The 27,514-nt window shown below is 45.4% G+C and overlaps 1 protein-coding gene across 9 annotated transcripts in view; it reads right to left on the minus strand.

Annotated features, from left to right (window-relative positions):
- Positions 1-27,514, minus strand: part of Vwa3a (von Willebrand factor A domain containing 3A) — a 133,467-nt gene that overhangs the window by 2,887 nt on the left and 103,066 nt on the right. For 8 of the 9 annotated variants that reach the window (XM_035442251.1, XM_035442258.1, XM_035442257.1 and 5 more), the window contains 20 exons: positions 26,401-26,526; positions 25,812-25,947; positions 25,610-25,713; positions 23,599-23,679; positions 23,127-23,221; positions 21,896-22,015; positions 18,774-18,848; positions 18,448-18,592; positions 17,395-17,590; positions 15,314-15,384; positions 11,707-11,856; positions 10,170-10,260; positions 9,465-9,575; positions 8,530-8,627; positions 7,344-7,484; positions 5,893-6,001; positions 3,146-3,290; positions 2,637-2,781; positions 1,540-1,691; positions 25-148 (listed from right to left, as the gene is read on the minus strand). In XM_035442251.1, the coding sequence (XP_035298142.1) occupies positions 25-148; positions 1,540-1,691; positions 2,637-2,781; positions 3,146-3,290; positions 5,893-6,001; positions 7,344-7,484; positions 8,530-8,627; positions 9,465-9,575; positions 10,170-10,260; positions 11,707-11,856; positions 15,314-15,384; positions 17,395-17,590; positions 18,448-18,592; positions 18,774-18,848; positions 21,896-22,015; positions 23,127-23,221; positions 23,599-23,679; positions 25,610-25,713; positions 25,812-25,947; positions 26,401-26,526 (2,415 nt within the window). The remainder of the gene's footprint in view (positions 1-24; positions 149-1,539; positions 1,692-2,636; positions 2,782-3,145; positions 3,291-5,892; positions 6,002-7,343; positions 7,485-8,529; positions 8,628-9,464; positions 9,576-10,169; positions 10,261-11,706; positions 11,857-15,313; positions 15,385-17,394; positions 17,591-18,447; positions 18,593-18,773; positions 18,849-21,895; positions 22,016-23,126; positions 23,222-23,598; positions 23,680-25,609; positions 25,714-25,811; positions 25,948-26,400; positions 26,527-27,514) is intronic. The other variant, XM_035442252.1, reaches the window with a different exon arrangement.

A 27,514-nucleotide genomic window follows, 5' to 3' on the forward strand; every position in this document is an offset into this window, starting at 1 on the left:
TCACATTTGTGACTGGTGACCCACCCTTTCCTCGATGAAGCCTCTGGTGAGCAAGCCATGAATCCCACTGAGGGTGTCATCATTAACAGGACAGTGGTAACGTCCCCCGCTGAGGTAAGCCAGCTTCCTCAGGAACTCAACGGCTGCTCTGGAGGAGGAACAGAGGCTCAGGGACTCACAGAGGCCAGGAGAGGCCAGGAGAGGCCAGCAGAGTCCCAGGCCCACAGGGGAACTTAAGCCTTGTGGGGCTTAAGGGAAAGCAGCCTGGTAATTGGGCCTCAGCTTATACCATCAATTACATTCTCAGCTATCTACCACTAGCATCTACTGTGTGACAGGACACACATTACTGTGTGATAGACCTACAGGGACACACATATGGCCCTTATAGAGTTCACAGTTCAGTCAGAGAGAGAAAATATGTCCCCAAGTAATCAATTTGATTAATAAAGGTTATTTTTTATTGGGGATTGATCTCAGGGCCTCATGCATCTAAGTATGTACTCTGCCACTGTGACATGCCACATGTGACATAGTCCCCATGATAAAGGATTCTTTGGAGGGGCTGCATCTTATCTAACACATTCTTCTAAATGACCATCTGTAATAATAAAATTGTTCTATCAAGATCAAGCCAGCTAAAATGCCAGCCTGGAGGGGGAGGGGTTCCAGAAGGCCTACTCCTGGCTGAGTGGCTAGTGAGAGTTGGTGGCTAGTCAGGAGGAAGAGCTAATTTTCTTTGGGTGTGTGGACATTGGTAGGTTGCCCAGGCCCAAGAAGATGGCCCGTTGTCCATGTACATATAGGCAGCAAAACTGGACTCAGTCTGTTATATTAATGAAAAAGAAAGTGGGGGCTGGAGAGATGGCTCAGTGGTTAAGAACTCCTGTTGCCATTGCAGAGGACCTGGGTTTGAGTCCTAAGATCTACATGGTAGCTCACAGCCATCTATAACTCCAGTTCCAGGGGCCATGAACCCCTTTTCTGACTTCTGAAGGTACCAGGCACTCATGTGGCATACATACCTATATGTAGACAGAATATTCAAATGTATAAAATAAGTAATAATTTTTAAAAAGGAAGAAAAGTCATGAAATTGAGAGGGAGCTATTGTGGGGGTGGTCTAAGGGAAGTTGGTGGTTGGAGTTGGGGACAGGTGTCATCATTGACATATACATGGATGAAATTTTCAAAGAATAAATAAAAATACTAAAAATAGTGCTCTGATGATGTTTTCTTTTCTAGTTTCCCCAAATATTCATAAATGTTTTACTAAGAAAGGAAGGACAGTAGGGAGAAGGTAACAGGATTCCTGAAAGGGGTGCATGAGTTCAAGGGTGCAGAGTAACATAAGAACGGCTTGTTGCTTGGTCTGTATGGGGTGGGGAGAGGGCTTCTGTTTTGTGGTGTCCAGGCCACTGATTAAAGCTGCATAATTCCTAACTGCTGTGTCTAGAGAGGCCCTGGGTTAGTGGAGGCTCTCAGGCCTTCAGACCTGTAACTCAGGAGAAGCAAGTTCAGCTTGCTACTGTTGCTTACCTGTCTGTGCTGTTCAGGGAGATGGTATGCACCTTCACGTCTCTCTCCTTGTGGAGCTTTTGGACAGCATTGAGAATAAAGTTGCAGCTTGTGTCTGGCTTCCCATCAGTCAGGAGATACAGTCCTTGTATATCCTGAAAGCTGAAGGCTTTCTAAGAGAGCATATGGGGGTAGTCAGACTTGGGAAGGGAGGAGACTATGTCCCCAAGGAAAACATGTCTGATACAATTCTAAAACTGCCCTTTAAGATTGAGATTCTAGGCCACCAAGACAGCTCATTGTGTAAATTGCTTTCTGTGAAAGCCTGGCAATCTGAACTTGATTCCTGGAACCCATGTAAAGTGGGAAGGAGAGAACTAACTCCACGAAGTTGTCTTCCACACATATGCCATACCAAATCATACCACACACACACACACACACACACACACACACACACACACACACTGAAAATAAATTTAAAAAAAGATTGGGACGGGGCAGTGGTGGCACATGCCCCTTTAATCCCAGTACTCAGGAGGCAGAGGCAAGTGGATCTCTGTGAGTTTGAGGTCAGCCTGGTCTACAAACAGCCTGGCTGTTCCAGGACAGCCAGGATTGTTTCACAGAGAAACCCTGTCTTGAAAAAAAAAAAAAAAAGATTGAAATTCCATTTCCAGCCTAAGATAGAGCAAGGGAGCTGCTGAGGGTCAGGAGTGGGGGATAGACCACTTCTTATCTTGTTAGTCCCAGACAAGCCAACCAACTGCCCTAAGCCTCTGTCTTCCTCTAAAAGTGAGAACCCTGGGGCTGGAGAGATGGCTCAGAGATTAAGAGCACTGACTATTCTTCCAGAGGTCCGGAGTTCAATTCCCAGCAACCATATGGTGGCTCACAACCACTTTGAATGGGATCTGGTGCCCTCTGCTGGCATGTAGGCAGAAAATCTTTAAAAAAATAAAAAAGGAGAGAACCCTGTATCACCCGGCTATGAGGAGAATGAAATGAAGTGAAATGCTGCTAGTCCCAAAGCATCCGGGGCTACTGGTATGGGGTGGCACTATTTCTGTTGAGCTACAGGGTTGGGCTACAGGGTTGGGTTCAGTGGCAGCACTTGCCAGTAAAGCTGATAAGAATGAGGTGTTCCCGTGGGCTTGCAAGTGGGCCACCCATCTCATAGCCTCATGACACACTTCATCTGTGGTTTCCACCAGAGTGTTCTGCCATGGCTTCAGGTCCTTTGCAAAGCTGATCAGGTTAAAACTGGGGAGGAAGAAAGAGAAGGGGACAGGGAGAGGAAAAATGATTGTTGGAACAGACCAGTTTGTGCTGATGTGGAAGTCACCTCTGTGAGGATTGTTCACTTGAGGTCTCTACAGTGAGTCCAGACACTGAGAAGGGAGAGGGAACCCCCTGAAAACGCTAGATGCAAATGTAAGTAGATTAAAATGCTGCAGTGGTAAAAATACAGCAGCGTTCTTTCCTTCTCAAACGATTCAAAAGAGCATTTCTTATTTCTGAAAACCTCTACTCCTGGGAACTGTAAGGAGCAAGTGTGCTCAGCCTGGGAAACCAGGAACCAGCCCTTTCATCTTCCTGACACTACCCATCCCAGCCCTGCATTTACCTGCCACAATTCTTCCTCAGCTGCTCCCAAATCAGCAGAACCATCTCTGTCTTCATCCACTGCAAGTAGGGGCTCATGGATCCCGATGTGTCCAGCATGATGCATACATTGCTTTCCAAGATGGTGCCAAACAGTCTGCGGCTCCCTGTTCCAAGATGGGTGACAGAGGCAGGAAAGGGGTGAGACATTAGTTTTCCTCATGGTATCTATAAAATACAAAGTCTTGAGGCTGCCTCCCTAATAATTGGTCATGAGTTCTCCACTGGGAGATGCCCTGTGGTAGTGTTGGGGGAGTCAGCTGTCCAAGGGTAGAGCTAGCTGTATGAGGTTTGGGAGATCAAGACTTCAGCTCTGGGGGCTGGAGAGAAAGCCAGGTTGAGAGACTGGATGGAGGTACCCATGGGGAACTAGTGAGACATAAGGAAAAAAGTTGTTCAAGGCCTGGGGAACTCAAGGGGCCCTCCAGAGGGCTAACAATTTGTTCAGGATCTATAGCTGAGAGCCTAGATTCTGTCTTGGTCCCCTAATCCATACACTTCAGTCAGGCATCCTCTAACTTTGGTCTTTTGATTGTACAAGGCTAAACAGATATGACAGTGGGGAAGTTCAGCAAATATTTGATGTGACCAGTGCCATGAATACTGATGCTGACTGGGACAGCAGAAGGAAACTGACAAATGGCTGGAATATCAACTAGCCACTCTCCATGATAAGTGGACCAAGTTTGTTGGACCTTGTTGCCCAGGGTCTCCCAGGATTCATCTGGGTGTCCTAAAGCAATACCGTCACAGGGAGAATATGAGGTAAGCTAGCCTAAATCTGTCAGGGTGTTCTATGAGACGAGCAAGCCAAGCTGGTCAGCCATCCAAGGACCTACAAACATCCCATTTAGAACCGGATAGCAGGAACATAGTGTGAGCACCATGCCCTGCCCATTTTCACCTCCCAAATCTCTCATACTCTGCCCACTTCATCTTTCTACATAGCCTTCTACAAGTTCAGCTCTCTTCATCTCCCAAAAGGGTAGGATCAGGTAACCTTTGTTCTACTCTGTCCACCAAGAGTTTATCATTCACGGAATAGCCAGGGGGGACTATTGTAAAAGCTGACTGATCATTTTCTGCTTATGGAAAATCTGCTAATGGCTTCCCATTGCACTTAGAAACCACTGTGCCCTGGCTGCATCTCTGTCTCTCTCTCTCTCTTGAATGCGCTTTGCTTGGCTCCCACTTTCCACACTGTTACCTTTGTCTCAGTCTTTGAACTCAGAGTTGTCCTTTCCACTCAAAGCCTCTGCCCCAGGCTGTCTTTCTTCTTTGTCCACTTAACATCTATACAATGTTTAAACATCACTTCAGGGAGACTTTCTCTGAGATGACACTTCCTACCCAAGACAACTGCCCCTCACAGTATCGTGCCCTGCCCCCACTTTCCCTGCACCTGGCAGTGTTGCCATTCGACACTTGGGACTCTTTGGTAAGCATCTCTCTCCTAGACCACATGATCCATGAGCTCAGGGATCCTGTTGGGACTTGCCTTCTACCCTCTCCCATACACCTGGCAGGAATTAAACACTTCTTCATTGAATGAATGAGTGAACAAATGAATGCAGTAGTTTGTGTGTGTGAGTACTGGGGAACAAATGTGTGGTTTTGTACATGCTAGGCAAGCACTCTGCCATTAAGCTACATCCCTGGCTCTCAGGTAAATTTGAAGTACATACAGGTATTTGGGTGTGGACCTGTATGTGAGGCATGAGACACTGGCTACAAATGATGGCACTCAGTCATCAGCTCTTCCAAGTGGTTGGTATGAGTTTAGAACAGGGAATTAATTCTACTTCCCCTTTGCCCCACACTAACCCATGACCGACAGAAGCTTGGGAGACAGGCTTTGGAAACCAGTAGTCATGGCCACTTGCTAAGACACAGGCTATTTATAGCAGGCTTTCCTGCAGAAGACTCAACCAAATGAACTCACACAGGACCCTGCATGGGACACAGGCTGCCTGGAAGGGCCATAAGGCTTTCTCTTCCTGTTATACAAAACTCTCTAGACCCTAAAACTAAACTGTTTCCTATCTATTTCATTTTCTGTTTACTTCAAGATGTCTGGCCTCTTGGCCTTGATGCTCAACCAAGGCTAGATCTGGACTCCTAGTCTTCTGGCCTCTACCTCACAAGTGCGGGGACTACAGGTAAAGACCACCACACTTGTAATTATAGTCAGCCATTCTCTGGAATATGAGCCTGGTCCTCCTCATCCTGCCCCATTAATACACCTTTCTTGGAGGCACCTTGGTATCACAGGGGAAAAGTAGAGAAAATACCTTCTGGGTCAGAACCTTTTCCATTTCTATTTTTACAAATGCATTCAAGTAGGTCCCATTAATACCCAGCCCTTGCTTCTCTCTTAACTCCCATTTCCTACCACCCACCAGCCATGGTCAGAACTGGGATGTCCTCAGTCATGTACAGGGAAGCAAAGGAAGGAGTCAGCTTTGTAGGTAGCCTGGACAGGCAGAAGTTCCCTCTGGTTCCTGCATCACACTTCTGTCACCTAGCACCTTGTCTGACCTCTGGACCCTGAGATTGCTTATTCAGTAAAGGAAAACTGGCTTGGATAAGCGCACTGGCTTGGCAGTTCTTGAGGAGTTGTCCCTGAAAGACTGACGCTGAATTTCTAGGGTTAGCTTTACCGCTTCCCCTCAGTTTCCTTCCACCTTTCTGGCTGAAGTCAAGACTTACCTGACAGCAGCCATTGCAGCCTCTGCACATAGCACCTCATCACCTTCTCCATGCATGTGATGTATGTCTCCATTTCCCACAGTGTCCACTGGATATGTCTCACCACTCCCTGGGGAAGGCAAGCAGAGGCTAATATACCCCATCCATCAGTGCTGGTTCATGTCTCAACAACCCTAAAATAGTTTATAACCATTGTAACAAACGACTCTCCCCATGTTTTTAAACATATATTTGTTTGTATGCTTAATTTTGAAGCAGGGTCTCACTTTGTGGCCTGCCTGGCCTTGACCTTTCTTCTTCTGCCTCTTGAGTCCTGGCATTGCAGACATAGAGCATCATGTTTTATTTATTGACTAGTTATTTTTCTTTAATTTATTACTGGATTGCATGATTCTGTGAAGGAGTGGGAAATAGGATAAGGATGCCATGGCAAACAGAATCACCAGAATAGTAAAACCCATATCATCTCTGAGATTTAAAATAGAAAATCCTTAATCAAAGGCTAGGAAGTTCATACATTTCAAATGAAAAGATAACCACAGACAGAGAGGGGTCAGCAGGTGAAAATGACCCCACATTCTCTAAGTGGATATTTTAAAGGCTATTTTTAGTTTCCTCTGATGTTGATAACATGGTATCAAAGGGCAAAGAGGCAAAGTACTGAACACACTTATTACAACCTCAGGATAACAAGAAAAACACCTCTCAAATAGAAAGCAGAGAAGGAATCTGCTCTCTCCTGCCATCCCACCAGAGCCATGGCCAGTGATAGGACACTGTGATGGTTTGAGTGAGAGTGGCCGCCAGAGGGTCATATGTTTGAATACTGGGCCCCCAGTTGGGAGAACTGTTTGGGAAGGATTAGGAGGTGTGGCCTTGTTGGAGAAGTTGTATCCTTGGGGTGGGCTTTGAGGTTTCAAAAGCCCATGCCATTCCCAGTTAGCTCTCTCTGCCTCTGCTTGTGGATGAAGATGTAACCTTTCCACTACTGCCACATCTGCCCTGTATGCTGCCATGCTTCCCACCACAATGGTCATGGACTCTAACCCCCTGAAACTGTAAGTCCCCAATAGACTCTTTTCTCTATAGGTTGCCTTGGTCATGGTTTTTTAATCACAGCAACAGAAAAATAAGACAGGTACCAAGTGCTTTGGAGTAGGTCCTTCAGCCACTGCCTGTGTGCTTAGCATCTGATTCTAGGTCTTACCATCTACTCCAGAGTGTGATCTCAGACGCTGCAGGCTTGGCTTTTTTTCTATCAGAATTATGTATTTTCTACCAACTGAGGGGAGTTCTATACAAGCAGGAATAGCAGTGCCCCCTCACCTTCTCACTGCTATTAGCAGCTGAGAAAAGGTAAGGAACTGACTCTCTCCTTCGTTAAACCCAAGCATATTTTTTACCAAAAAAACAAGGAGTTGGGGAATGAGGAACACCACATTGTGACTTACTTTGATCTCTACACTGGGGAAGAGAGTGCAGTGTTTGGCCGGCGCTATCTGTCGTTGTGCTGACTTTTGGTGTCTGCAGTTGGGACCAAGGCATTTGGAAAGCTCCAGCTTCAGTTTCTTCAGCCCGCAGGTGGCTATCCACTTCAGAATAAAAAGGTAACCCAGGTAAGTCAGACCTACACGAGAAGTTGACTCATGCACAGGTCAAAGGCTTTTGTTTGAAATGTGCTCCTGGCCTTCTATGAGCATTTATTGTTTGCTGATTCTCTCCCCCGCTCTGGGAGAGAGATGCACAAGGATGGACAGTAGGGAACCAAATGCATTGAGCATATACTTGGCCTTGTCTGGTAGATACTGTTAACACCCACCATAACCTTTTACTATAATGGTTAGATTTAAATGGTCTAAAGTTCAGACTCTAAAACCAATCAGGATAACCTGTCTCTTTATCCAATGGAAAGATGTCAGGATGTAGGCTTCAATCCATCTGATCATGACATCCAGGGTTAGTCCAACCAGAATCAAAGTCAGACTGTCATTGAATGGTTGTGTGGAGAAAGATGATATGAACCAGTAGGGGGATTTCTGTTGATTACAGCCCAAAGAATTTGACATCAATAAGGACTATGACAAAATACACTTGTTAATGCCTCATATCAATCTTAAGAGATAGGCACTGTCTTCATTTTATTTATTTATTTTGGGATTTGCTTTTTCTTTTCTTTCTTCCTTTCTTATTTTTCTCTTTCTTTCTTTCTTTCTTTCTTTCTTTCTTTCTTCCTTCCTTCCTTCCTTCCTTTCTTTTCTTTTTTTTTCTTTATTTTGAGACAGGGGTCTCTTTATTAGTCCTGGTTGTCGTGGAACTTGCTATGAAGACCAGGCTGGCCTTGAACTCACAGAGATCCCCCTGCCTTTGCCTCCTAAGTGTTGGGATTAAAGGTGTACACCACTAGGCCCAGCTTGTTTTCATTTTACATAGTGAGACTGAGTATAGTTATGTGACTTCCCAAGACTACCCAGATAGGAGGTAGCAGACTCTACGCTTATTGCATTACTGCATGTGTGACAGTAAACTGCCATGCTTAACAGATTTCCCCCTCTTTTCCAGGTATGCCTAACCCTCCTAGAAGCCATGGTTGGTAGAAGGAATACTAAGGGGTATGTGCTGATATGGACAACTTAATACCTCTTGACTTGAGCAAACAGTGTCTTTCTTGGGCAGCTCAACAGAAGAGTTAATCCTCCTAGCAAGCTTCCCTTGAGGGTACCTCCTGTACACAGAACCTAGGAAAAACATAGCAGTATTACCACGATATATTTCTTTCTCCTCCCTTTCTCATGTCAATTGCCCTGCAAGTCAAATTCATTGCAAATTATTTAGGTATAATTTGCTGAAGATGTAGAAAGTAAATTATGATGACAGGGTGGGCTACTCGGGGCTCCCCTTCTCCATTCAGCAAGGAATCCAGCTAGGATGGGTACTGTGATGTCTAAACGTCACTGTCAAATTGACTGGTGTTTTTGAGGGAACCTCCAGACAGAATTAACTCGGACAGACCTGCTTGGAATGTGGGTGGCACCATTGCAAGAGCTGGGGTCCTGGACAGAATAAATAGAAAAAAAAGGGGAGAAATACTAGCATTCAGTTTTCCCTGCTTTCTGACTGTGGACACCGTATGACCTTGTGTCCCTGCTACCACAGCTGAGAGCGTCTCTCTCAACAACTTTCACACCAGGATGGGCTATAGCTGATCAAATCCTGAGCCCAAATGCAGCCTTGCTTTAGTTGTTTTTGTTTGTATTTTGTTACATGAAGAAGAAAAGTAACTAATATAGGTACCATTTCCTAGTGACCCAATGGCAGGCCTAGGGAAATCTTTATTCCTCTCCTAACTGTCCTTAGGACTCAGGGAAATGCCTCTCTCAGAAGGCACCAGTGCATCCAAAAACAGTGAGACAGCCCACTTGCACATGCCCATTTCTTTGGCTGGGACAACTGAGTTGTTTAAGAACAGGCCTGTCCCAGAGGCTGAGTCCTGAGGGAGCTGGATGGGGCTACTATTCTCACCACATTGCTCAGGGCCAGGAGCTGTTTGGATGAATATATTGGCTTTATCTTACCCACACTATTCCCTGAGTCTGTGTAGAACAGAGAGAATGATGTATCTTCTGCTCTGGGCTTGGCCTTCTTCCTCTGTTCCACCAACCCTTCTTTCCAGGGGTGGGCTGCAGCTAGAAGACATTTGAGTAGTTGGTTGGGCTACTCTGTAGGTCCCACTGATAGAGCCATGCTGCTTGGCTATCTCAATTTTTGCTAAGATCTACCCTGGACACGGGATGCTCAGGCTCCTCACTCCCATTTCAGGTTCCTGGCCCTTGTCTGTACCCATTAATAGCTATGTAGCATCACCAGTTCCCCAGGTTCCCAGGACACAGTGTTAAGTGCTTAGTGTGCCTGTGCTATTTCCTCGAGGCCCCCTAGGTTACATATGGGCTAATAAGAACACAGAGTGGAGGTTCTTGGGCTTGCTACCCTGAACCACATTGCTATAAATCTTTTTCTTCAAAATGAAGATACATATCTCAGGTTTACAAAGTGAGTACTTTCCTAAAAATAGCTAGGGCTTCTCTTGATGAATCCCTTTTGGCCTGAACCCTGTTAGTAAAATCAGCAACTAGGGAGCTGACTGCTGAGGCCTGATGGCTACAGGCTTTATGAGAAGCAGCCAGTCAAGCGTCACCATCTTTTAGTCACTTTCATGATTAATTCATGCCTTAGTGGTACCTGAGCTGACACCCCACCCCCTCTCCACCACCATGCCTTACCTGATGAGATGCTTGCTTCGCCATGGAGGGGATGACACTTCAGAGCTTTCAGTTGGGAGCTCTTTTCTCCATCCAGGTCATCTTGAATGTTCTAGAAAACAGGCCATCTTTCCCATCAGAGACCTGTTCCAGTCACCCTGACCTCAACCTGCCAATCAAGAACATTTCCAGGGAAGGACCTGAGGGAGTTAGTACCTCGGGCATGTGTAGCCTATGTTCTGCAGCAGATTTCATGGTGGGGGGGAGGGTCTGGGTTTGGGAGTGAAAAGGTGTGTGACTGTGTGCATTCATGCCTGCAGTATGAAAGAGCACTAGAGGAGCAGTGAGTGTTTGCCAGAATGTTCTTTACTAGTTTCCTGACTCTTTCTACTAGACTAGGTTTCCCGGGTCTCCAGCATGGCAAATATCCATTTAGGTAACTTCTACGCTCTAATTTTGTTGTTGTTTTGAGACAGAGTCTCACTATGTAGCTTTTGCTACCATGGAGCTTGCTCTATTGACCAGTCTGGCCTTGAACTCATAGAGATCTGCCTGCCTCAACCTCCCAAGTGTTGGGATTAAAGGCATGTGCCAGTCTGCCTGACATTTCTATGTCCACTTGGGCCCCTCAGTTTTAGAGGAATTCTTTCCTTACTGGGCATAAATAGAATGTAGTAATGGCTTAATAATGTCAGCTGAGGCACCAGGCCAGCAAAGGGACCCTTTTGTGAACTGTGGTGAAAAGGGCCTAGATGCCATCACTCCCTGAGTGCCCAGCCTGTCAGGAGGGCCCAATAGAAGCCATGGTGCAGCCTGGCCTTCCTCATATCCAGTTAGCTCATGAATCACTGAAGGTCCCAAAGGATGGCCCTGAGATTCTGGGGTTCCCCTAGAGTTGGGAGAAATTAAGAGGGAGTGGAAATGAGTCTGGGATGTTGGGTTTCTATGAGTGAAATCCTGGAAGGCCTTGGAAATGCAGCCCTGTGGATAAGCTATACATTCCTGGGATAGACTTCCTCATTCTGAAATGTGTGTGTTCACTATTCAGTGACCTGCTGAACAGCCCTCACAGCACTGTGCAGTGAAGGATCTTCCCGCTAGAAGGCTCTCTGACCACTTAGGTGAGCAGTAAATATTTTATGCAGGATATGTTTGATGGCCTAAATGAAGACAATCCCCAGCAGGCTTAGGTTAAGTCTGAGAGTTGATCATCTCCCCACTAAGCTTGGTTTGCAGCAACAAAATCCTACTAGCCACCTTACTCCTTGCCCCACAAATCCTTCAGGTCAAGCTAATGTAGACGAGGAGGGTGTAGTTCCATGGAGATCCTAGAACTAGGCTGAGTAGAAGTAGAGGGGAGTAGGGAAGCCACAGATGTCCCCTCTAAGCTAAGAGTCTGGTCCTTTTCCCGGTGGTCCCCAGGGGACATCCCTCCCCAAGTCTCTGGCCCCACCAGTGCTAGCCCTGGGGCCTGGCCCAGTCCCTTTAAGATCTAGGAAAGACGAGGAGACAAACTGGAAACAAATCCTCTGTGTGTTATTAGGGAAGGGAGTCAAACCATTCTGGCCACCGAGGGGGCTGTGGGCTTGGGAGGAGAGAGATTCTTGGGCGAACTTTGCTTGAGCATCTTTGGCTTGTCTTTCTGGAGGGCTGTGCTTTGCAGTTCTTTTCCTGAATGGTTCTTCAGGGAAGCCACGAGGAAGGCACACTGCAATAGGGGTTGGATAGTTAGCAGCACACTGGCCACTGTGGGTAGATGGACACACATGCACAGCAGGACAGAATTCTCTTGATATTTCTTTCTCCCAAGAGAATGTAGTTTGGGGCTGTGAATTAATATTATGAAGAATAAGGACCCCTTACTGTATTGGACACTGGGCAAATTAATGTTTGGGATCTCAAGCCCTCATGCTAACAATACCACTTTATAGCCAGCTCTTATGGTTTGAATATGAAATGCCTCCCGCTGGCTCATGTATTGAGTGCTTGGTCCTTTGTACTACTTTGAGAGGCTCTAGAAACCATAAGAGGTGCCTTTCTGGAAGAGGTCATCTGGAGGCAGATCCGTGGGAACTGGATCTCTCTCTGTCTTGCCTTCTCCACTTCCCATCTGCCAACAAAATCAGCTGCTTGGTTCCATAATGCTCAGCATCATCTATGTCTCCTTTAATGCTCAGCCTCACCTATGTCCCCTTTAATGCTCAGCCTCACTTATGTCCCCACCAGCCATGGTGCTCAGGTCAATAGCCAAGGAACCAGCTGTAGGCTGAAATCTCTGAAACCAGGAGCTAAAATAATTCTTCCCTCCCTTAATTGTTTTTTTCTCAAATATTCATTACATTGATGAAGAAGCCAAGATACTGCTTTACAGAATAGGAAACCAAGAATCTGTGAGCACAAGGTTCTTGTCCAAGGCCACACTACTCATTAGTGGAGGAACTTTAAGTCAGTCCAGGGGCTGACATGGGCAAGCCATCATGTAAAACCCTTGAGCAGCCACACAGTTATCTCATCATATCCCAGGACATCACAGACACTAGCAGAATTGCAGTGCAGTAATTATTCTTTTTTTTTTAATTTTATTTTATTTTATTAGTTCTAGATAGGGAACAAGCTTATTTCAAGTCCCTTCTCCCTCTCCCTCCCCTCACCCCCAAACTTTCTCCCCCACCCCCAGCCCATCCCCCCAACCCCATCCACCCACTACTCCCCAGGCAGGGTAGGGCCCTCAACGGGAGCTCAGCAAAGTCCACCAAGTCTTCCTATGCTGATCCTGGGCCCTTCCCCATGTGTCCAGGGCCAGAGTGTAACCCTTCATATGGGATGGGCTCTCAAAGTCCCTTTTTGCACCAGGGAAAAATACTAATCCACTACCAGAGGCTCCCTGGAGTGCAGAGGCCTCCTTATTGACATCTATGTTCTGGGGTCTGGATCAGTCTTGTACAGGCGTAATTATTCTTTTTTGTCGAGAAGTTTCTTATCTTCCCAAAAGCTATTTCACACTCAGAGCACCACAGACTTTTTGAACATGAGCAAACATCCAAAGAAGACGGGCATAGGGTATTGCTGTCCATTAATACATTGGAAGTTTGTCAGGGGTGAGAGTAGGATGGTTTGCATTTAAGAACCAGGGATTTACAGACCCTAGATGAGCCTTTTCAGGAAGAGAGCTAAGGCACATCTGGGGAGCCATCAGACAACTGACCCAGCAGCCATGGAGGAAAAAAAAAAAAACCAACCATGCACTGTGGCTCTGCTGTCTTGTGCGGCTATAGTCCTGTCTGGAATGAGTCATTCTATGGCTAGCAGGAACTAACATTTGAATGGATTCTTCCCTTGGCTTGACTATGGGCCCTTCAAACTCCCCATCCATCCCAGGCTTGAACTGCTCCAATCTCTATCTCTAACCTTTATCTTTTTCCATCTGCCTCCCAGCCATCCTCATTTGCTATCTCATAGGCAAGCCCACCTTTCTCTTAGTCTGACACTCTGCTAAACACACACACACACACACACACACACACACACACACACACACACACACACGCCATAGACAGTTCCTATGTTCTCTTTTTCAGTTGGTCAATGACACTACTGTCTGCTAGTTTCCCCAGAGAAGACCTTGGGAATTTAGTTTTCTTCTTATCTCTCATCCTGTATGTTCCATCAACTGTAAATTTGGTTATTTCGTCTTTATTCTCTTGTCTGCTTCCTTATTCTGATTCTCATTACTCCCTGCATGATCTGGTCCCTTCCCATCTTTCTATTTCTTTTTTTTAAAATTTTTTCCCAAAGATTTATTTATTATGTATTCAGTGTTCTGCCTGCGTATATCCCTGCATGCCAGAAGAGGGCACCAGATCTCATTACAGATGGTTGTGAGTCACCACGGGGTTGCTGGGAACTGAACTCAGGACCTCTGGAAGAGCAGTCAGTGCTCTTAACTGCTGAGGCGTCTCTCCAGCTTCCCATTTTTCTAATTTCACCTGTAATGTTTGAATCTCCTTTGGGGAAGTAGTTTTTAAAATGAGTTTTGAATAACAAAGTGCTGGCCTTGGATGATCTAGGAAAGGATAGCAGGCAGAGAATCCAGCAGGTGCAAAGTCTGAGATTAGGGCCTGGAGGTGGTGGTGCACACATTTAATCCCAGCACTTAGGGGCCAGAGGCAGGAGGATCTCTGGTCTAGAAAGCAAGTTCCAGCAAAGACCTCTACATAGAGAAACCCTGCCTTGAAAAACCACACACACACACACACACACACACACACACACACACACACACACACACACACACACACACACTTCAGCATATAGATCAAACTCCAATAATAGTCAGGAAATCCCATGTTCCATCTGAAGCCTTGGCTGTTAGTAGATCTAGACATGGAGAGGGAAGCTGAGCTGATTTGTGTCTCCTAAGAGACATTTGCAACTGGTAACTGCAAATGTGACCTTAAAAATAATGCCTCTTGTAGCTGAAATTAAAATGTAAGTCAGGATGATGTCATGGATGTAATAGGACAGGTCTTTCAATTTAGAGGGCAGACAGCTATGTGCAGATGGAAACATAAGTTGGAGTTATGCTCATACAGCTGAGGAATGCCGAAGTGTCATGGACCAAATCTTCTTGACTAGGCCTCCACTTTGGCCATCTCAGCCCAGTTTAAGCAAAGAATTCACTCAGTAAGTTCAGCAAGACCACTTTCCCCTTGATATCCATATTGCCTCCTGCTTGAGTTCTAGATCCTTGGGCTAGCTTTAACAAGAACTTTCTCACCCTTGAAGCCTAATCAATTCCCTCTTAGTGGTTTTCCATCCATTGACTGCTCACTGGCTATAAATCCCCAGCTATTTCTGCTGTGTTTGGGGTTTTGCATTTGAACTGTCTCCTCTATTGCAAGCCTTCCATGCCATTTATAATAAGCATCCAACACACTTGTTTTTTTGTCAAAACTAAAGGGATGCAATAATAAAGGGTTCTACCCATAGCCTACAGAAGGAACATGACCCTGCTGCTACCTTGATTTCAGACTTCTAGCCTTTGGAAGCACAGAAGCATAAATGTCTTTTTGATCCAAACTACCCTGCTTGTAGCATTTTGTTGCAGCAGCCATGGCAGTGAAACCCAGGACTGAACATGTATTAAACCAGAGACCAAGGCATACCTTTTGGGAGTAGTTGAGGGCTTTTTCTATCTCAGATATGATGGCATTGATGTCATCACTCTCATAAATACCTGGAAACAAAGCACATTAATGAAGCATTAGGGGAGGGTGTGGATCTGGATAAGTGTCAACATCTGCATGCATGAAGGCCAGGTGAAAGTGACAAGCCCAAAGGGCAAGATGGGACCACAGTGGACTGAGCTGACTAACCCCAACCCTGTATCATCCAGTGATATGTTGTCATCAAGAGGGTAACTGGCCATGGGACACAGTGAACTGGCACTCACAGGAAGGGCAAGTTAGGTGCAAAGGTTTTTGCTACTCTATAGAATGGAAATTACCTATATGGTAATTATTTACAGTGACTAATATCTGCAGTGAACATATCAATGACGCTCTTAAGTGGGACTCCAATATTTGGCAAGTACACTGGGCATTAACGCTGACCTGCCTGAGGCTGGGTCTCAACTACTATGCAACTATCTGAAGTAGGGCAGATAGCCACCTACTTCATGGGGTTATTGTGAAAATCAAGTTATATAGTGTATGTAAGATGCTTAAGCTGTGTCTGGCATCTCATAACTGTTCAATGTTTGCTATTATTAGTGATCATCCTGGGAATGTCAATGAACACATCCAGCAAGTTCATAGTAAGAAAGATCTGAAAACTGCTCCACAGGTCCACCCCTAGGCATGTCCTGCCTCAAAGGGACTTAATTTGTGAGTCACAGAACTTAGAAGGAATTAGTGTGTCCTAGGTTCAATCCCTCCCACATTATTGTAATGAGTTTTGCACATGCATACCATCTAAGCCATCACTTATTCATATATTTTTAATTTCACTTACTGCTTGTGTTTTCAAGGCTATTTTAAAAATGAAAATTGGTTACAGCCAACAAAGTTAAGTCAGCATTTTTCTAAAATGTTAAAACAAGCATGTAGTTATGATAACTATTACATACCCACATACAAGTACAGAGACACAGAGAGAGTGGGAATAGCCTTGCTCCATGTACCATCTACAGATATTTTATGGGTTATTTGTGGATATACCACACTTTGGGACCTACACTTCTAAGGGATCTTTACAATGTATTCTAGATCTGATATGTTATGACACACACACACACACACACACACACACACACACACACACACACACACCACAAATATCAATGTGGGTCATCCATCACAGTGCTAGGCAAGCACTCTACCACTGAGGTCACCTTCAATGTTGATTTCTACAGGTACTTTAAGGCTTCACCTTTCAAAAAATTACAGTAAAATTTACCCAACATAAACCACCATTTTACATTTGGGGGGACTGGGTATTAAACCTGTGTATATAAAGGATTAACTCCACCACTGAGCTGCACCATCTGCTCATACTTTAACTACATAGTTCAGTGGCACTAAGTACATTCATGTTATTGTATACCCACTATCACTGGCCATTTCCAGAATGTTAGTTTAACATTTTTATTTTTTGCCTTTTGAGGACTGGGGGTAGAACCCAGGGCCTATAAATGCTTAGTGTGCCCTTGACCACCAAGCTGTATCCCTAGCCTCTAATTTTAATTTATATTATTTATGTGTATAAACACACACACATACATGTGCATGCTGTAACATGTGTGTTAAGGTCAGAGAACCACTTGTGGGATTTGATTCTCTTCTTCCACCATGTGTGATCCAGGGATTGAACTCAGGCTTGACGGCAAGCCCCTTTACCCATTGAGCCATGTCTCTGTCCTCCTAATTTTATTTTTTAGAATTGTTCTATTATTTTATATGTGTGGATATTTTGCCATATTAGTGACAGATGCCCTGGAAGGCCAGGAGAAGGTATTGGATCCCCTGGAACTGGAGTTATAGATGGTTGTGAATTGCCATGTGGGTGCTGGGACTCAAACCTAGGTCCTATTGAAGAGCAATTAATGCTTTTAACAGCTGAGCCCTCTCTCCAGACCTCTTAACTTAATAAACATATTATTTCTTGGGATTATTTCAATATCAAAGGGAACCAGTGCTGAGACTGTCTGGAAAGAAAGAAGCAAAGGAACAGGAAACACCCACATTACCTGTTTCCCCAAACCAGTGGAGGCGACCTCGGGCAGCCTGGGTGAGCTCTTTGTAGGCCGCAGCTGTGTCAGTACGGCTGGCATAGTGGACAGGGGGCGTGGTATCCAGTTGTGGTTCGCCCACATAGAAGAGACAGACATTCAGATGGAGGTCGCAACCTCCACAGGCCTCTGCCACATAGGCACTGAGCATGGACTGAGGGGAAGAGAGACAGGAAGTCCACACATGAGGGGCTGGGAGCTGCTGCTCTCCAAAGAGTTCAGCTGGCCATCTTCCTCTAAAAGAACATTTCTGATTGTGTGTTGGGGTTGTGTTGGGGTGTGGGTGGGGTATATGCATGTGAGTACAGGTTTCCACAAAGGACAGAAGAGGGTATTAGATCCTCTGGAGTTGCAGACAATTGTGAGCCATCTGACATGGGTGCTGGGAAAAAAATTTGGGTCTTTGACAAAAGTAGTAGATGCTCTTAACTACTGAGCCATCTTTCTAGTCCCCAGTCACCTTTCCTACCAAGCCTACCATGTGCTTGGTCCAGTGCTTGTGCAAAGACAGAAAGACATAAGCCTGAGGCACAATTTCTTCTCCCGTTTTAACTGGGTATAGCAGGGATTGTGGCCTGAGAGCCTGATTATGCCAATTGTGGCCTGTAATGGACCACATAGCAGCATGGACATGCTGGGAGCTTGTCAGTAATGAAGACTCTCACTCCCCAACCTGTGTTGTGACTGTATCCCTAGGTTCTTGTCTGTGTTAAAGTGTGAGAAGAGGTAGTTTAGATATTTGTACTGGGTTGAGTGGTTTGGTTCAGTGGTAGAATGCTTGCCTAGCAAAAGCAAGGGCCTGAAGTCTATACTCAAAACTGCAGAAAGTTAAAAAAAAAAAAGGCAATAGAAAAATGAACATGGTGATTCATGCCTTTAATCCCAGCACTTGGGAGGCAGAGGCAGGTGGACTTCTGTAAATTTGAAGCCAGCCTGGTCTACATAAGCAAGTTCCAGGCCAGACCCTATCTCAACAACAAAAAAAAAACCAATAGGATGGAAGCTACTCACCACATCTTGGTCAGGAACACCCCCTGTGAAGAGGTAGATACCCTGAGACTCATGTTTGTCTTTGTCCTTGAAGTCCACTTCTATGACCTTCCGCAGGGCACTGAGGACATTTCTGCTTCCTTGACACCGTAGGCCCAGGACCCACCTGGGGAGGTAGGGACATAAGGCCTTGAGGTCCCAAGGACAGTGAGAAGAGTTTTCTAAAGTCTGCCCTTAGCTGTGGGAGGGCAGAGCTTCAGAGAGCTACACGCAGGTAGAGAGGGGCATGGGGAAGACAATGCTACAGGGCAGCTAAGACATAGCAACAGAAAGGCTAGGCCACCTACCGCCAGGCACTTTGTAAGTTGTCGTGGCTCATGGGAACTATCTCAGGCCTCCAGCTCTCAACTGTGCTTCCAAACCTTTGAGGAAGCAAAGGGGGCTTGTTTTTAGGACATATGTCCATTCTGTGCCCTAGTTCTTTGGCTTTACAGGTCTTTAAGGAGACAAAACTCTGACAATAACCCCCAAAATATTGGAATGTTGCCAGCCTGGGATAGTCACAAAATTTTCTTGTTCATCATAACACATTGAAGCAAACTCCCTGTGGGACAGCGCCATGATTCTCCAGCAGGGATGGAGTATGTGTGTGTTGGGGGGGGGGGCGCAGGGGGTAGCTCTGGCTGCTGCCCTCCTATACTCTGAAGTCTCTCTTCTCTGCAGGAACTTCTTTGTCCCCACAGGGAGCCCAGGCTCCCCTCATAGCATACTTCCTCTCTCAGGCTGAGCTGTGGTTTTTTTCTATAAATATGCATGGTCTTATTTTCTTTCTAAGCCAGAGTTTAAGATTCCTAAGAGGAGAATTTATCCCTTTATGGATGGCAATGTACCTTTCTCTGTGTCAAGATGGATCTCTCTTGCTGAACCTAGGCCTCCTCTGTGCCAGTCTCTGGAGGGAATCCCATATAACTCCTCCTTAGTAGACACACTCCATGCCCCTTTCCCGTCACCCTAGACAGCTGTGAGCCCTCCTCTCTGAAACTCTGGGAAGCTACTCTGTCTTCCAGTAACTCTCTTCCCTTTGACATGATGGACAAGCTCCCTGGAAAAGCTTCTCCACCATGGCTCCCACTTCGACCCATCGCTCTCATGCTTCTGTCTCAGAGGGTGCTCCTGCCTTCTTCTTGTCACTTGCAGTGGGGTGTGTCTAGCAGTCACAAACCTTCTATGGCCCTTGGGTTAGTAATCAGAAATATACAAAGAAGCAAAACATTTTAGTTTCATCACCTCTCCTAAAATTCTAACTCTTTGTTCTATTTTTTCATTAAAATGCATAAATAAATATATTTACAGAAATGGAGCTATTCAACATGTGTGATTCATAACATAACCTGCCTGCTTCTGCTCCTTTAGTTACTGAGGACATTTTTTCCCTGCAGTGCAGGTAAGTGCTTAGCATGCTAGGCAAGTGTTCCGCCACATCTTCCCTTTGCCTTCCCAGAACCCTTCTCTGTTGTTTTCTTCCTACGCTCTGGCTTCCCTTCCTGTCTTCATTGGTCACTCCCGGTGCTTGCTCAGCGCTCTCTGTCTTTCCTCCTTTCCTCCTCTCTACAGGGGCAAACACTGTTCCAACCTTGTAAATGGGCACCAGTGGCTCCCACACCCATGCTTCTCTGCTAGAACTCCTTCCCGGAAGCCCTGCTGGGACACTTTTAGAGATCTCCAAATTCTTAGGACACTCAAACTATCCCCACCCCTCAACTGGCTCTCCTGCCTTTGCCTCCTGAGTGCTGGGATTGCTGGTGTGTCACTATGCCTGGCTAAAACCACCTCTGCTGTACCTGGGCTACCATCTCCCAGTCCTTCCTACATTCTCTACAGCCAGCCCACTCCTCCCTCTGCAGCTTGCAGCTCTCCAGTGTTCTTTCTCCCTCCCCTCCTCCCTTTCTCACTCTATTAGCTTGAGTGTGGCATGAGCACTACAGCAGAAGCACATTGGTCTTCTTCCCTCTGGTGTTATGCCTTCTCAGTTCATCCTTCACATCGCTGCTTCAACATTTGAGGATGAAAATCTGATCATGTTATATCACGCCACTCAAAACCCCCGAGCACGGACCTGTATTAATTCTCCATCATCCGCAAAGCGTCTTGTCTGTATATCCTCATGGAACGACTCCACAGTCCCTACAGTTCCATCGTGCCTCACCATTTCTCACCTCAGCTCATACTGCTCCCTCTACCTGGGGTGCCCCTTCCTTAGTGCACACCATCCCTATGAGCAGGGCAAACCCTATCTATCCATCAAGACCCAGCTAGAGAGGTACTTCCTCCATGAAGTCTTCTTAACCTTCCTGGGCCCAGCCAGAATGGGCTGAGCCTGCCTTCCGTCCTTCACGGTCCATGGCACCTTCTGCCTATTCATCAGGAAACACTCAACAGCACTTATTCCTTAATGGGTCTTCCCTACTCGGCATAAGCTCCTTGAGGACAGGCACCGTGTACATTCATTTCTGGATCCCAGTGCCAGTATACTGCTTTGTGCACAGCAGGTTCTCAATGAAACCTTGTTGACTTGATAGGCAGATAAACATGAAAATACTGCATAAAATGACTCTCCAAGGAAAGGAGCAAGAGAGAGGGGGAAGGAGGGATAAGAGATGGCAATAGAGATGAGTATGTAGACGTATATTACATGCATACATGACAATGTCATAATATAGCCCATTATTTTGGCATAATTTTTGTGTGCTAATAAAAAGGAAAATGTTGCCCTAAACATTTTCATTTGAATTTATTAAGGAACGATTAGGCCCTGGCTGTTATTTAGTACTATCTACCGACTTAACAGACAGAGAACATACCCGGTGGGCTCCTTTTAGGCCTTCTCTAGTTAAAATTGTATGCAATTAAAAAACATAAGTTTTCTATTTTTAAAACGGGTCTTGCTATGCATCCATGGCTGGTCTGATATTTACTATGCAGCTCAGGCTGGCCTCAAAATTGCTTTATAACTGTAGCTTAAGCTATATATAGCTTTAAATTTTATTTACTATTTATTTATAGATTAAAATTTAATTTAAAATTGGAGTACCAGGTATTTGCAATGCTTTCTAGAACCAGGCTAAGATTAAGACCAGGGTATGGCTGGATCCTCCTTTTTTCTGCTGTGTTTACTAGCTTGAAAGCCAAATGGGGCAATGGGCTGATTTACATCACTCTGGACTATCAAGTCATGTGTTTTGGGGCCACTTACCACCTTTGCCCCAGTGGGATAGTCCTGCAGCCATTCAATTATTTAATACCCCAAATAAGATCACCCAAATCAGATAAACTGATGGGCATACTAGGATGCTGGGCCCTTATAACACCACTGTCTGTGGTCCTGCTGTCTGCCTGAAGCCACAGTATGGTGGTGGCATCCACACACAGCCTCTCCCCCGGACCCCCATGGGGAACTCTGGGGACTTACGCAACGATATTGAAGTGGTCTTTGTTGGACAGCTGCTCCTCTAGCAGCAGTCGCAGGGAGTGCTGTATATGAATAATGTACATGGAACTGGTCACTGAGACATCCAGCAGTATAACAACCCTAAAGAGAAACACAAGCTTCAAGAGGCAACCTGAATCTCTCAGATAATGTTTGTTCCATTCCATTTTACTATTTAAAGGTTTTTCCAGGGGGGGTTTTGCATGCCAAACTCATAGATGGCCAAGAATCTCTGTGGTTTGAGACCAACAGAAGTAGGCTTATTATAGTAATCTGGGGTATTGTGGGGCCTTGTATATTTCATCTGGAGTAGAATGTACTGAAGGTGGTTTAAGCACTGAGGACTGTATGTGGTGATTTCAAGTCAGAGGACCTCCCTTTCCTTTGGTGTGTCACTAAAAGTATTTTTTAAAAAATTCCTTATAGTCAATTATAATGCATCAGATGAGGTGTATTGGGATAACCACTCCCAACATGCCGCCCAATTCCCAAAATCATTTCTCCTTGGGAACAGCACTATCTCTATCAGTTCATGTGAGTTGGATGGAGATGGCACACAACATGGTACAGGAGTGGGCATTTGACCCTGGGAATTCAGAATATCACGTCTCCCTGGCCAGTCTGATGGCCCACGTGTGCTCAAGCTCTGGAAATGCAAAGCTGGCAGTAAGTGGTTCCATGGCTATATATTATCACCTGCAGGGAAAACCCTATCTGAAAACAAAACTCTCAGAGAGGAAAGCAGAGCTGGGGGATTCTCAACAAGATGAACCCTCTGGATGTAGCCACACTGCTGACAAGCCTGGGCTAGAATTCTCAGTTACCTTCATCAGATTGCTGGGTTTCATGCTTACTTTGAGCTTCAATTATCTGTCTCTCTCCTTTCTCTCCTCTCTCTCTCTCTCTCTCTCTCTCTCTCTCTCTCTCTCTCTCTCTCTGTGTGTGTGTGTGTGTGTGTGTGTGTCTTAATCATGTAATCCAGGCTAGCATCAAATCTGTAATCCCCTCTCCTCATCCTTCCAGGAGATGGGATCACTGTTGTGTACCATCATACCAATCTCTCTGTTGCTTCTAATTGAAAGGATCTGGAGATATGTGTGTGTGTGTGTGTTGACACCTCTGAAGCTGCCCATGGGGAGAGATGAGTTGGACAAACACTGGGTCACACACCAGACCCTACAAGGAACAAGAGTTCACTTTGTGGGATCAGTACCTCCTTTCACAGACAGTGCCCCAGATTCTTCTACTGTCGAGGGAGAGCCACCGGAGCCGACTCTCATACATTTGCACAGCTTTCCCAAGCTGCTTCTGTAAAAACATGGGCTACCATGAGTGAGTGTGCCAAGGGTGGCGATTAAAGCCTGGAGCTATGAGGAGGGGAGGCACTCCAGATAGCTTCTGGAAATGGTACATACAGGCAGTTTAAACATTTTGCTAGGTCAGATGCAAGTCCATTATGCTAGACTATCATAAACTGTGAAAGGGAGAACTTAAGTATTTCCTTCAAATGTGGGAAGACGGGTATCACCCCAAAGGACCAGAGACTTTTGTGTGTGGCATCTATGTCCCTGTATTGGGAGGTGCCCACAGAAACACACAGGAAATTTGGTCAATGGTTCATTGTCTATATAGCCCATAGCACCTTCCTGCAACCCATATTCTAATGGATTGGACCTATTACTGACCTGGTATTCATAGAGGGAGGGTGGGTCCACATGGATATTCTTCATTGTCCCATCATGCCATTCGAATTGTACCATTGCTTTCTATACTCAGAAATGGGTAGAATGGAGAATAGGTTAAACAGAGGCACGAATGGGAAATACTACATTTAAATTGGGCACTGGTCTCTCCAGCTCATATGCATGAGAGAAACAGGTTCTAAGCACATCTGGAGCAGATTTCCCTACCTACCCCCACACATACCACCACTTGGCCTTGTCTGAAGCCTTCAGGAGAGGGGTCCCCTGAATGAGCCATGCCTGACAGCAAGTTAGGTGTCTTCTTGGAGGATCCCCTGAACATCAAAGCCATTAAGGCATGGTTAGAGTGTTTTGGTAATACAAGGAAGAATCAGAGATACTAAAACCTACTGGTGGCTAGGTGTGCTGACACAGGTCTTTAATTCCAGCACTCAGGAGGCAGAGGCAAGCAGACAAAGCAAGTTCCAGGCTAGCCAGGCTACACAGTAAGACCCTGTCTCAGAAAACAAAAACAAACAAAACTCCATACTGGGTATGGTTACTTATGTCTGGGAATCCAGACAGGCCTTATAGATATTCAACTCCTATTTGTTACCCTGTCAAGTGTCATCACTTTTATCTGACGCCTCGTTCATTTAGGTCAGTCATCTTTGCATTGCCAGTATGGTTCACCTCCCACATCCCCCTTTTCTTTTCAGTATTCCATCTTCCAAGCATCCTTCTAGTTATCTCTTGGCTTATTCTTCTACTTGGCCATATTTCCATCCTTTCATGAATTTTTCTTTCATTCTTTTGTATTTCCTTTATTCCTGTTAATCCATCTTCCCATTTCCCCTTCCATCCGTTCCAATTTCCATCCATCCACCTAGTTACATTCCTACTCACTCATCAGCATTTCCATCCATCCACCACCCACCCACCCACCCACCATCTGCCCATTTACCTGTTCATCCTGCTATCCATTCATCTATCCACCCATTTACATTTCCACGTATTCATCAGTATTTCCATTTGCCAATTCATCTACCCATTTATCCATCCATCCATTCAGCCTTTTATCTCTTCATCCATCTAGCTACCACTTTTCTATGAACATTCACTAATATTTCCATTCATCCAAATACACATCATTTTCCTTCTTCTTTCCCACTTTCTTTCCATTTGCCTATGATTCAGCAACCCAGGGAACATTCATTGACTGTTTACTTGTGCTAGACCTGGGGGGACAGAGTTAGAGAAGAGTCTTTTAAATGGTTCATACTATATAGGGCTTTACATGCAGGAATGTGTTATAGCAGCCATCGTACAAATGCATACAAAGCAGTGAGGGCAACAAGAAATCAAGTGTGTCCCTATTTGAGTGTGGTGGAGGATAACGTTCATGGAGGAGATGATCTTGGTATCAAAGACAATCTCTGGTACCTTCTGCAGGAACCCCACTCACCTCCTTTGAGACAGAGTCTCTCACTGAACCTGGAGCTCACCAAGTAGGACAGATTGGTTTGCCAGTGAGCCCCAGGGAACCTCCTATCTCCACCTCTCCAGTACTACAAAGTAATATATGTATACTAGTTTGTCCAGCATTTTTACATGGGGCTGAAGATCAAACTCAGCTCTTCCATGCTTGCAAGGCAAACATTCTATAGACTGGACTATCATCCTAGCCCCCATTTTCAAATTTTTGAAAACCAGCAGTTATGGTAGATTATTTTTGTTTGTTTGTTTGTTTATACTTTGGTGCTGAGTACTGAACTCAGGGCCCTATGCATGTTGAATATACTCCATCCATAAACTGCATCCCCAGCATCATTATCCTAGATTTTATAAGCACTCTGGAGTCCTGGATGGAAAACCTGAATACCAGCCAGGCCCTCACACCCATGCTTGTCTGCCTATGCCCTAAGCTTCCACTGTCTGAATGTAATATAAGATGGGAAGTAGTGTAAGGGAGCACCCCTGCAGAGGACTGGAGAGAAGCTTGACCTGGAATTACCTCATGGATAACAGCTGACACTCTTTTCTGGAGAATAGGCACAAATTCTTCCACAGTATTGAAGGCGTTGGGTGCCAGAATCTGATAAAGGCTTAACTTCTTGGCTGAAAAACACATTAGCTTTGAGGCCCTGCCTGGGAGGTCTCAAAGTTTCCAAGCCTGGTCAGCCACCTGGGTCCTGTCCTCACTGGGGTTTCAATACCTTTTAGACCATTGACCTTCAGCCATTCTGCAGAAGTCTTGTCCAAGTCTGGGAACTTGATTGTGAGAGGAGATTCATGTTTCGGGGGTTTAGGCAAGAGACTTGTGAATGGCCCTTTGCCAATCTCTGTAGCGATCTACGTGCAATTTAAAAACTCTTGTTACACAATCACATTTCAGAGCTGGGAAGTTCTCCCCCATTCCCCCCTCCCGAATGTGGAGCTTTTAAAACCACTAGCAAGTGGGTTGAAGGCAACTCTCTGAGAAGTTTCTGAATTTTCAGGGGACAAGAAAAGGTTCCTAGCAACCTGCTCCTCTTACATTGTCCACCTCTCCCCTTCGCCCAAGATCCAAGATGACAAGTCATCTGTCCGTGGGCTGAGATCACAAGGCTTCTGGAAACTCAAGTGACCAGTGCACCAAGACACTGAGGAAGCCTTGACCTGGCCCCACCTTCTGTTATGCACAGTTTTAAAGTGAAACAAAACAAAACAAAACAAAAAACCGAGGCCCTGAGAGATTAATTCACATAGCTAATGTGTCAGCAACAGAAAGGCAATCCCAGACATCAACAATGGAGTGCCACCTACTTTCTTGATCATGCAGGCCAGCTCCTCACATGGGCTACTGTAACACAGGGCTTGCACCTGTCTGAGGAGGTCTTGAGCCTTCTGGGTTTCTGCTAGGAGCTCATCCACATCCCTATTGGTATAGAACTGGGAGTGATTGAAGCAATGAGCTATCCAGAAGTCACTGGATGACAGTAGTTGTCAATATAAGAAAATGTAAGTCAATTCCCAAGGCTGTGTGGTTGTCTCTTTGAAACTGAGGTAATAAACTGAGGTCTATATACTAGAGAGGTCCCACAGGTATATTTTGTCCCATGTGTACAGTAATAACTTTCAGAATTCTGAACAGCTGGAAGGTTTTCTAACTTTACAAAGGAACATTTTTTTTTTTGAGACAGGGTTTCTCTGTGTAGCTTTGGAGCCTATTCTGACACTCGCTCTATGGACCAGGTTGGCCTCGAACTCTCAGAGATCTGCCTGCCTCTGCCTCCCAGTACTGGGATTAAAGGTATGTGCCACCAACGCCCAGCTACAAAGGAACATTTTAAGGCAGGTGTGGTGCACACCTTTAATCCCAGCACTTGTAAGGAAGCAGTAGGAGTACCTCTGTGAGTTTGAGGCTAGCCTGGTCTACATAGCAAGTTCCAGGACAGCCAGGACTACATAGAAAGATCCTGTCTCAAAAAAAAAAAAAGAAACATTTTACATCCTGTAGGATGGCAATGATGATGTTAATAGAAATTTTAAAAATTGCCATAGCAAGATGGTTCAGTGGGGAAAGGTGCTTGCTGTGTAAGCCTAGGTTCGATCCCTGGAACTCACATAAAGGCAAAAGGAAAGAACTTCACAGTGCTGTCTTCTGACCTTCACATACATGTCTTGGCATATGAGGCCCCCCAACATGTATGCCACCCACACACTAATGCTAATTTTAAAACAACGAATACTGGTAGGAAAGTAGAGAACCAGAACATTTGTGTAGTGCTGGTGAGAATGTGGGATGGTATAGCTCTTGTAGTTTCTCAAAAAAAAAAATCCATTAAACATAGATTCCAAGTGTGTCAGTGAACACCTGTGATTTCAGCACTTGGAAGGCAGAGGCAAGGAGACTGATAAGTTCAAGACCTGCTTTACA

Source organism: Cricetulus griseus, chromosome 3 (genome assembly GCF_003668045.3).
Source record: "Cricetulus griseus strain 17A/GY chromosome 3, alternate assembly CriGri-PICRH-1.0, whole genome shotgun sequence".
Taxonomy (NCBI): domain Eukaryota; kingdom Metazoa; phylum Chordata; class Mammalia; order Rodentia; family Cricetidae; genus Cricetulus; species Cricetulus griseus.